The following is a 10,766-nucleotide window of genomic DNA, read 5'->3' on the forward strand; positions in this document are numbered from 1 at the left end:
TGTGTGTTGTGTGTTGTGCACGCGTGCGTTGCAGGCGAAACTGTTGAGAGCATGGAAACTAATGTGAAAATAGCGGGTGTACACGGTGCAGACCAGAAAAGAAAGGAGGAAAGAACAAATATGTGAAAACTGAAACAAATGGCTTTGATAGAAGCACCAACAAAGAAGATATTAAAATAAAGTGCGCTTCTTTTTCAGCAAGATGACCAAAATAAAATAAAAACGTAGAATGCGTTCCTCTCTTTAGCAAAGGCGGCGCCGTTTTGCGCAAGTTCGTGGCTCTGCGAAGCTTATCGATCGTAATTTGATGGCAGCTGCACCCACTTCATTGCTTGTTGTGGTGACTTCACCTGCGTTTTGCGAAACCGCGCCACCGGACACTCCTCCTGCACGCGTTTGCCGAGCTGCTCAATCTGCAAAGGCGTCGCGTTTGGCGCGTCCACCATAACGTTCATTCCGCCTTCTGGCGTCTTCTCAAACTTGATGTTGCGCAGGTCCACGCCCATCTCGCGCGCAATGTCGCGGGCGTGGGACTCGCTGCACCACTCTAACGCCTTGTCCATGAAACCACCCAGGGGACCACCGAAAGGAGAGCTCCCGCCAGCGCCGCCCATGTTGCCAAGACCGCCGCTGCCACCTTTGCCGCCAAACAAGTTGAACCCCTGACCACCACCACCGCCAGAGAATCCTTTCGAAAAGCCGCTGGTGAAGCCACCGAGAAAGAGACGACCGACGTTGCGTTGCATCATTTTTTGTGACACACAGCGCTAAAAGTTTCGGTGGTGTTATTGGCTTTGCGTGCAACAAGAAGAAAAAGGTAGTTGAAAGAAAGGAGGCGCCGCACCTTCTTTGTTGTATTTTTAGAGCAAAGAGCTGATCCAGTGTTGAGCGACGTCTTTTCGGTATAGGTTACAGATGTGCTGATTTTGTACTCTTCTTCCTTTTTGCTTCCAGTCGACGGTTATTGCGTAAAACACACACAACAAAAAAAAACAATGAGAGTTGTCCCTCTCTCTGTTGATGTGCACAAAACCAGTTTAACGACCATGCATATACGAGGACAAGTAGGAGAGAAAAGAAACGGAAGAGGATACTGTTCGATAGTACCGAAAAATGTCCGCGATCCAAGATTGATGAAAACTTGCAACAGCGTGCAGTCTTACCTCCCAGAGAACAATGCAGTTGTACTTCTCGAGTGCCGGTGATGGGCATTTCACCTCCTTCATCTGCCTCGTCTGTACCTACTTCCTGCAGGTAGATGAGCGTGAAAGGCGGATGATCTCGCCTTCAACTGAAGCCATTGTTCTAGCCTTCGCTTTTTCTCTTTCTACAGTTGGCGATCACTCTCTACAAAGACACGTAACTGGTAGACCGGATACAAAGAAATGAAGAGAGCTTTCATAATAAAACTGAAATGAGAGAAAGAAAAAGGTGAAACCGTTGTAACGCACCTTAGAACGACGAACGAGAAACAAAAGCTGCTAGTTAAAACGTCAATAGATTCATCCAACGGGTCGACTGAAAGTGGTTGCATCTTCTCCCTTAACTTTCCCATGCATTTCGTATATACGTATAAAAAATAGATTGAGTACGCTATCAAGAGTCACTCAAACGAATGAAAATATGTAGTACTTGAAAATAAATGCGTCAAATCCCTTTCGAGAGAGTTTCAACGCGTTTCGTATCTGTGTCTTTGAAGTTGCTCTGAAAGGCTTCTTTTTCTTCTTTTGGCGTGGTGAATATACCACGTTTAACTTTTGCGTGCGAACATGTTTGTGTGCTCTTTTTGTGGTTTTCTGACGCCGTGTCAGTAAGAACCCCAAACTGGGCATGTTTCCGATATTTGGACTTTTACTCGGCAGGGTTGAAAACATAGAGAAAGGGGAAAATGAGACAAAAGAAGTAGCGCTTCGCGGTTGCATCAACGAAAAGCCAAAAATAGGTTCATCCCTCTCACTTTTTCGTTTCTATGTCTTCCTCAACTTACAAGTGAGCACGAGAGTTGAACATGTTGATCAGGCCGTTGGTCGAGCCGTCGTGGTTGCTGACCTGGTTGTCCTTCTTGAGCTGAGGAAGAATAGACTTGGCGAGCACCTTGCCGAGCTCAACACCCCACTGGTCGTAACTGTTGATGCCCCAGATGGCACCCTGGACGAGAACCTTGTGCTCGTACATGGCGACGATCGCACCCAAAGCACGGGGAGTCAGGGCGTTCACCAAGATAGAGTTGCTGGGGCGGCTGCCAGTGAATGTCTTGTGCGGGATCAGGCGTTGGATGGCGTCAGAGGACATGCCCAACTTCATCAGCTCCCGGCGAACTTCCTCAGCGCTCTTGCCGACCATCAGAGCCTCCGTCTGAGCGAAGAAGTTGCTCATCAGAATACGGTGGTGATCGCCGACGCGATTCTGCGTATGAATGGCGCCGATAAAGTCGCATGGGATGATCTTGGTACCCTGATGAATCAGCTGGTAGAACGCGTGCTGCCCGTTCGTGCCAGCCTCGCCGAACACGATGGGACCCGTCTGCGTCGGGACGGCGCCGGCTTTCTTCGTCACACCCTTGCCGTTGCTCTCCATATCCAGCTGCTGGAGATACGCGGGCAGGCGCCACAGGTACTGGTCATACGGAAGCACCGCCTGCGTCTCGGTGCCAAAGAAGTTGTTGTACCAGATGCCGACCAGAGCGAGCATCATCGGCAGGTTCTGCTCCACCGGAGCGCTGGCGAAGTGGTTATCAATGACGTGTGCGCCAGTCAGGAGCTCAACGAAGCTTTCATACCCGACGGAGATCATGACGGAGAGGCCGATGGCAGACCACACAGAGTAGCGGCCGCCGACCCAGTCCCAGAACTCGAACATGTTCGCGGTATCAATGCCGAATTCACGAACCTTCTCCGTGTTGGTGGAAAGGGCGACGAAGTGCTTCGCCACCGCACCCTCAGTCGGAATGTTGTGCTGCTTGAGGTGGTCCATGAAACCGTTACGTGCAGACATCGCGTTCGTCAGGGTCTCTTGCGTCGTGAACGTCTTGCTGGCAATAATGAAGAGTGTCTCTTCCATCTTGACCTGGCGCAGCACCTCCGCCATGTGCGTGCCATCAACGTTGGAAACGAAGAAGCAGTGGATGTTGCGCTGCGAGAACGGCTTCAGCGCCTCAGACACCATCACCGGGCCGAGGTCGCTACCACCGATACCGACGTTCACGATGTAGTGGATGCTCTTGCCAGTCTGCCCCTTCCATTCGCCGCTGCGAATCTTTTCGGAAAAGACCTTCATCTGCCCAAGCACGCGGTTCACGTCCGTCATGACGTCTTTTCCGTCGACGAGGATCGGGCGGTTGCTGCGGTTGCGGAGAGCAACATGGAGAACAGCGCGGTCCTCGGTCGTGTTTACCTTCTGGCCGTCGAACAGCGCCGTGGCGAACGCGCGTACACCACGCTCCTCCGCCAGGGCGATCAGGGCGTCCTTAACCTCGTCGTTGATGTGCGACTTGGAGTAATCCAGGAAGAGGAAGTTGCTGTCACTGCGGAGGTCCACCTCGACAGAGTAGCGTTTAAAACGCTCTGGGTCGTTTTCGAAATGGGAAACAATCGTCTCGTTGCCGTGCTTCTCGTACAGAGACTGAAGGCGCTTCCAGGCGGGAGAGTCCAGCAGGCTGCGGTCCGTAGCCCCCAGGACCTTTGTCTTGCGGGCGACCTCGTAAGGGGCGTTGAACGTGGCAGCGGCCATGCTGGGGTTGGCACCACCGGCCTTCTGCACATGTGCGTTCAGCTGGGCAGCGAAGTCGCTCATTGTTTTTCTTTTTGGCGGTACGAAAATATTATAAAAGTGGGAAATAATAATAATAAATGCTTGCAAAAGCAGAACTTGAGTACAATGGAGGCAACCGCCGTTAATAACTCTTAAGAAAGATAAAGTTCGACGTGTTCGTATGCGTTGTTTGCTTATGATTTTTCGTTACTCTCCACAAAACATTAAAAACGGAAAGAAGAGCGTTGGTAAAACGATGATTTAAACGCCTGCTTGCGAACAGACAGCTTTACAAGAACCGCACATGCATGAATGTTCAAATTATTATTAGTTTTACTGCTATTATTGCCAAGCGAAGCTCGTAATTCCTCACTTTCAACAATGAATACATCGGGGCAATATGCGTATTCAGTTAATGCAACATCATAGTAAGAAACACAGCATTGATATATTACAGTTCTTTTATTTTGTTTCATTGTTTCCTTTTTAAAAAATAGCGCCACAAATCACCCTAAAGAGTCGCTAAAAAAAAAATGAGAGAACCGTGAAAGTTGTGTCGAGACCTCAAAGCGACCCAAAGCAGTCGATCGCGCAACTCTTTTTCAACAAACAAACAAAAAAACAGACCTGAAACTTACCGGATGCCGAGAGCGCGTGAAATCTTCTCCAGAACGAAATCCTTCTCAGCCTCGTATTTCTGCCCCTTGCTTGGAATTTCCAAAATGCAGGGAATTACAGCAGTATGCTCCGCAACCAGGTGGCGAATGTCGTTCGCAATGTGCTGGCAAATAATAATGATTCCAATGTCGCGACGGTTGCACATCGTCGTGAAGGCTTCTTCAATTTCAGAAAGCGGCGTGGATGGGTTGACAACGTAATAGTTCGGTGGCGTCGTTTTCTGTGGCTGCCCATCTACTGGGTTTGCTACTTGGTTTGGTGTAACACGATTGTCGCCGACCCCAGCAAGAAGAAACCCAGTCACGGTATCCTCGTCCCCGATAATGCTGACGATGCGCTGCTCGCCGTTGCGGTAGCGAATTGGGTTTGCCATGATTGCCACAGTGAAGCTGGAAGATGTGAAGTGCAGGAGGGCTGAGTAAAGAGAGAGAGAAAAAGGACAGAAAGAAGGGAGTTTAGAAAAAGAAGATCAGGCCGAACGGGTAGAAAGTAAGTGTAGCGGATTACGCAAGCAGCCCTCACGTGCTGGTTGGTCAGAAACGCAATCCAAAAAAACTAACAGCATGCTTCTGTTTGTGTAATACTTAGCATATGTCCTTGCCGAGAAAAACAACGCGGAATTCTATCATACGCCACACTTGCGCGTTCCATAACGCATTAAAGACCTTTCCAATTGCATTTAACGTTTTCTTTTTGGTTTCTAGCAGAGAGTATTTAGCTCTTCCAATCTTCGTAGACAAGGCTCGAGGTGTGAAGTCCTGTCGTGTCTCCTTGAAGCGAGCTGTACATGGTGGCGCAATATCCGGCATCTGACGGGCTTAAATGGGAACAAGCTTCCAGAAAATATTTTTTTAGGAATGTGCCATCCACAATCTCCGCACTTTCGTAGCGCACGCGCCGAAGTGCTTCCTCCTCTGTAGTAACCGACTTCGAGTTCGCCACTAGAGTGTCTTTGCCTTCGGACTCCTCTTTTTGGCCAGCGAATTTGATAATAGTGCGTCCCATTGCGCAGCCTGAAGTCAGAAAAAAATAGAAGAAGAAGAGAGAGTTTGGGAGGTAAAGGTGCTTCTGTTGCAGATTTCTCAGCGAGGGTACGACAAATGTAAAGCCAGCATTTTCATTCAGTCAAGGGACCATAGAAACGACAATGTTTGCAATTCAAAATATTCCTTCTGAACCGCGTACAAGGAAGCAGCAAATGGTGCTGTACTTTAAAATGGGACAGAGAAGCGGAGATTCACTGTCTGTTAATAAAGCCTTTTGATCGGCATGAAGAAATACAAGAGGAGGCCCCAAACACGAACTGGGAATCTCACACACACACAATTCTGGAAGAATGAAGAGTTATGCTCTCACACATTTAGCATCAGAAACAAAAGAAGATAGGTTCAGCACATAAGATTTAAGAAGACTCGAAATTTGGTCTACCGCGCCGTCGCTTCAGCATACATACGGAGAAGAAAAACAACGAGAAAGCTCTCTTGACGTGTGTTTTTGTCTTCTTTTCTCTTCTCTTCAAAACACGAATCTGAATTCAGCTCAGCTGATTGAGCGCAAACAAAACAGTTTTCGCAGTTCACCTATAGACGTCGTAATTCCACACAAATCATCCGAGCTTGAAAAGCTTGCTTTAACCAATGATATTTTTCTGCATGTAAAGCATTGGAGCGCAATGTGGGAATGCCTCGTTTCAGAGGACCTGGGTCAGAAAACGCCTCTCTTGCACGAACATTATCCTCTCGTGCGCAGTTCCTCCCCAAGAACAGCAGCAAAAAAAAAAAATCTAGGTCGCTCGAAACACGACTGAAACAAATAGTTATCATTGTTTCCGGAGGTCGCGCGAGCGGCAGCGACAAAGTCGATTTCAAAAAATAACTGCTCTCTGATGTTGTTGCGTTCAACGGTAGATAAAACGCTCATTGACTTGCACATCGGAACGCGTTCTGTTGCCATAAGTCCAGAAAAAAAAGTATAGATAAATCACCAAAGTGCCTCGCTCGTGAAAACAAAGACCACCTAACAGAATTGACAAAATGATCTCGTTCTGTTAATGAGGCAAGCACTTGCTCTTATACGTAGTTTGATGGGATTCCCTTCTTTCCTGCGTACCCCAAAACACCAGCACAAATCAACCTCAATTCTATCGGTGAAGAGCGTCAACCTCCTTTGCGCCTTCGCGAGCCACCAGTGAAAAACGTGCCGTTATTATGGCGACAACAAGAGAGAGGATATTCGCCACCTCCAACTAAGCCTTGCTCACCGTGACGCAAAGTAGCGAATACGCTTTGTTTTACACGAAACGTCCTCCACCTGTAGCTCTTCGTCTTCTGCTAATAATCCTGTCTGTCAAGTCTACTTCTAATTTATCGTATTTCTCTCTCATATGGCTGCTCACAATTCAATACTGTGTCACGGCGTCTTTCTCACGCTTCCTGACGTGAAAACACAGAAGCTTTTCATTTCGCGTGCTGTGCAGAGTTGGTCTTCCACCTTCCGTTTCTTACCTCTTCTTCTAATAGAAAAGCAAACTTCAAAAAATGCGACATCGATTGAAGCTTCCACTTCCGCATGAAAGACTTTCTTCACATCTGCCACTTCATGCTCCGTTTCAACTCCGATTGTGTTACTGTAGAAACTGATTACTCTTCCTAGTTCCACCTACTTGACTAAAAAACCGGTGCCCCAAATCTCTTGAAAACGCTTTTTAACGGCCATGCAGTTCATGCCACTCGTCAAGCCCTCTCTTTTCGCCCCCTCCCCCCATTCTGTCGCCGGCCCCTGGAATGTTCCCTGTAACTAATTTAGCATCTCGAAACGAAACACTCTTCAAGAACTCTTCTCTTTTCCGAACCTTTATCTCTGCCAGCCGGGGGCATAAATGGAGGATTCAAATAGTAACTTGCAACCGTACCTCGTGCCGCATTGGAAGCCATCACGCCCGCTGAGCAGTACCATCAGGTGGTGTTACTAGAGCCAGGTGCACCAATCGAGGTTTCCTTCCGCTGGGAGGGAAGAAGCGGTGGAATCATTGGAGCAGTGAGCTCCCCTTGGTCGAGCGACAGCATGACAAAAACGTTAACAGCATCCTAGTCTCACTTCACACCAACCTGAATATGAGTGCAGAGCCGCAAAAAAGAGTAACAGAACATCTTGCGGAACCTGCAGGAAGGAAATGAGCATGCGCGTGTCTACTCCGTGAGTCGGGAGACGCCTCACTTCATCGACGACATCGAAAGTGGATGAGATCGAAATGCTTCGCGGCGAGAAGAATCACTGCGAGGTGAAGAAAAGTACTGCAACGCTTACGGCAAGTACGGACACTGGAGGTCTGAGTGTCACAGCCTTTAAAAACCCGGCGGTTACAGGCTGTCAACGTGCAGGGGAAAGTGCATGAAATACCTGCAGGGGTTCTCGCGGTTTCAGGTGAAAATCATGAAATTAAGCTAACGCGCGCCGCAGCATCAACATCGGAAGGAAAGTCGCTTTAAAAACGACACCCGTGGTGGCCACCATTTACTCGGGAGCAACCCTTGAATGTTGCAAAACCGCAGACACATTTGCCGGGGCCTGGTGCACAGCATTGTAGCAACCAAGACACACGCCATGAAAACTGACGCCGACAGAATCTCAGCGAAGAAAACATACTAACAGTCTGTAAACGCCGTCACGCAAACGAAGGGCAGCAACAGCACAATATCCACCGATGCATTGACAACACGAGCAACACTGAAACTTCTGCAAATCCAAAACAACTCCGTGGAGATCATGCTTAAAAAGTAGTTCATCAATAGAATACCTCACCAGAAAAGATGAAGGCGACAACCTCGTACAGGATGCCACGGCACAAAGTTGTCAAGGCCAGATGTGCTGCCTTACAGAGAAACCGCATCGTTTCTGCGCTGGTTTTGTCGCAGTGAACGCCGAGTTGGGCAGCGTACACGACCTGAGGGCCAGTTTCTTCCAGGTCGTGCTCCCAGAAAGAAAGAAAGATCGCTTCGTCTTCACAGATCCGAAGAGGCGGTAGACAGCGATCCTTGACGCGGCCTCCGATGGGACACACGGCCTCACCAGAAATCGTGCAAATCCTCACGTCCACCGTGGCAGGCAGTCTGAAGTGTACGGGCAAAAGGATCACCGTGAACGGCCAGCCCAAGCCTCAATCGACGTGTGGATCGACAACATACGGTACGCGGGAACGTGTCCGGCAATCCAAATAGCATGCCGGAGGATGTTGATTGTCGAGAAAGTGTGTCCAGTCTCTCTTACGCGAATGAGAGGTACACGGGAGAAGTCTCCGACTTCATAGGGGGTATATTTCAACCACGCAGCTCACAAGGTGGGCGTGGAAGATCGCTCGATCCAGAAGATTGCTGGTCTGAGGCCGAGCATGACGTGCGGCGACTTGAAGTGACTGTGCGCACAAATCCTCCGCAGCTCGTCATTCCTACATATCCGCATCGCAGAGTTCTATTGGGTGTTGAAGCTCATTAGGCGAAGGCTGTCTCAGCTCAGCCGGACACCTTTTCCAGTGAAGGAGCCGGCCTTCACACGCCCGACGGCGCATGCAGAACTCAAAAAATGATAGGATTTGGCACAGAAGAACCGCCCACGAGCGATAGCGCCGGTCATGGCAACGTAAATGCCAACAATGTCCCTCTACACCGATGCCTGTGGAGCCGCGCGGAGAGCGGTCTTGATCCGGGACGAGTCTCAAGGAATCATGAGCGTTCGTGAAGCTTGTATAGCAGCAGAGCAGCGGCACAAAAACACGCTGGAAGCGGACACCGTGGCTCTGGCGGTAGATCACTTGCAGCGATCGATTCCCGCAGGGTCGAGTCTTCATATCAGGAACGACAATACGACGGCCTTCGCCCCTCTCAGGAAGAGAGCCGGGTAGACAAAGGCGCTCAAGGACATTGCACTTCGCATAGAGAAGCCCTCGCGAAAATTCAGCTTTTTTTTGAGCTTGGGAATGGAATGACCTCGCCTGAGAATTATTCCTCCTACCTCTCTCTTTTCCCCTTTTTCTTTTATCCTCCTTCTCAACAGCTAGAATTCAGCAGTTCTTCCATCTTTTAGTTTTCTCCACCCGCCCAACCCTGAACTCCCCGCCCACCCAGCGGGGAAGCGTAAGGCGGGCTACCCACTTCGTAGAGTCTGTTGAATAGTTTGGTTTCTTTGCACGTTTTTAACTATTGATATTTTCAGTGTGTTGTAAAACCAAGAAAGATAAATTTATGTAATTCTCATGTAAAGGTTTGACCTGTTGGTAGGTGATGATTTGTAGGGTGTGGGTTATTCTCTTCAGTAGAATAGGTTCCTCCAAAAGAAAACTTGACTAAGACGTCTTTACGCATCTTTCCCTGAAAAGTGGCCCAGAAGTTTATCCTCTCTGTTCGTCTTTTGCGCCGAGAAAGCAAGTCACGAACGACTCTAAAGGATGCCTACAAGACAACAAGCTAAAGAGGATATTGTCCATTGGTATTATTCTGCAAGCGGTTCTGATTGAGTTTCGTACTGTGAAGAAAGAGCGTGTCACTTATTTAGTTTGCTGATATTTTGGTTGTGGTTGGCGTGATATTTGGTCTCTTTTCTTGATTCGTTGTTTTGGTTAATGCTTTTGTGCCGCGAAATTCAAAGATGAAGTTTTATGTGTAGAGCCCAAGTCCATGTCGCACGTTTGTACAACACTGGTTGTTTCAGGATGCACTTTCGCGATGTGTTCCAATTGTAACGCGCGAAACAACACCTCTGCCATCCTGTCGGGAATGCACCGACACGTGCTCGAGATCACTTGTGACTGCTTTTCTTACTTCTTCTCTTGCTTCTCTTTTGATCCTCACGATCTCTTCTCTTATGATCGTGATTGCTGAAGCATTCGCCCTTCCCGCCAAAAGCATTCCGCAGCCGTCAAAGTTTTAAAAGCCCACCCACCCAACCCTTCGTTTCAACTCTCTTTCTGTTTTCATTCCTTTTCATTTACGAGTATTTTTGTTCTTCGCCTTTCTTTTTCCTGTGCTTTCTGCAGCCTCTGGCGCAGGTGTTTTCCTTTACTTGACATTGTTTTAGCCGTCTTTTCTATTCTATCTTTGCGTTTTCTATCTTCTTTTTCGTTAACCGTATCTGTCTTCAGCAAGCTATTTTACAACCTGGTTTTCGCTGTACCGCGAGCATCTCCAGTGCGTCTTGGGGTCCTGCACCCCTGCCATGGCGAGCATGCCGCTCCTTTATTTCTGTTCATTAATCCAAACCAAGACGCTATTTTCACTAATGTTAATGATTACGTTCTATTGTTTGTTTTCTATCCAGCGGTGAGTTTTCCTTTTTTTACCGTCTGT

General features: G+C 48.4%; 4 protein-coding genes across 7 annotated transcripts; all 4 read right to left on the bottom strand.

Annotated features, from left to right (window-relative positions):
• Positions 1–290: 290 nt before the first annotated feature.
• ABB37_08287 (putative mitochondrial hypothetical protein) lies at positions 291–1,015 on the bottom strand (the record flags this gene model as incomplete). The annotated part of the gene is made up of 1 exon (XM_015807238.1): positions 291–1,015. The coding sequence occupies exon 1, from the start codon at positions 747–749 to the stop codon at positions 291–293; it is 459 nt and encodes a 152-aa protein (XP_015654187.1). The 5' UTR covers positions 750–1,015.
• A 968-nt stretch (positions 1,016–1,983) lies between these two features.
• ABB37_08288 (glucose-6-phosphate isomerase) lies at positions 1,984–3,963 on the bottom strand (the record flags this gene model as incomplete). Of its 3 annotated transcripts, none has more annotated exons than XM_015807241.1 (1): positions 1,984–3,963. In XM_015807241.1, the coding sequence occupies exon 1, from the start codon at positions 3,790–3,792 to the stop codon at positions 1,984–1,986; it is 1,809 nt and encodes a 602-aa protein (XP_015654190.1). In that variant the 5' UTR covers positions 3,793–3,963. The 3 variants fall into 3 exon arrangements, with proteins under 3 accessions (XP_015654190.1, XP_015654189.1, XP_015654188.1); XM_015807240.1 differs by having other exon boundaries at positions 1,984–3,961; XM_015807239.1 differs by having other exon boundaries at positions 1,984–3,944.
• Positions 3,964–4,384: 421 nt separating this feature from the next.
• Positions 4,385–4,843, bottom strand: ABB37_08289 (putative vacuolar ATP synthase subunit; the record flags this gene model as incomplete). The annotated part of the gene is made up of 1 exon (XM_015807242.1): positions 4,385–4,843. Exon 1 carries the CDS (start codon positions 4,799–4,801, stop codon positions 4,385–4,387), a length of 417 nt encoding a protein of 138 aa, XP_015654191.1. The 5' UTR covers positions 4,802–4,843.
• Positions 4,844–5,142: 299 nt separating this feature from the next.
• ABB37_08290 (hypothetical protein) lies at positions 5,143–5,780 on the bottom strand (the record flags this gene model as incomplete). Of its 2 annotated transcripts, none has more annotated exons than XM_015807244.1 (1): positions 5,143–5,780. In XM_015807244.1, the coding sequence occupies exon 1, from the start codon at positions 5,431–5,433 to the stop codon at positions 5,143–5,145; it is 291 nt and encodes a 96-aa protein (XP_015654193.1). In that variant the 5' UTR covers positions 5,434–5,780. The 2 variants fall into 2 exon arrangements, with proteins under 2 accessions (XP_015654193.1, XP_015654192.1); XM_015807243.1 differs by having other exon boundaries at positions 5,143–5,442.
• Positions 5,781–10,766: the final 4,986 nt, after the last annotated feature.

This window comes from Leptomonas pyrrhocoris, assembly GCF_001293395.1.
Source record: "Leptomonas pyrrhocoris isolate H10 chromosome Unknown, whole genome shotgun sequence".
Taxonomy (NCBI): Eukaryota; Euglenozoa; class Kinetoplastea; order Trypanosomatida; family Trypanosomatidae; genus Leptomonas; species Leptomonas pyrrhocoris.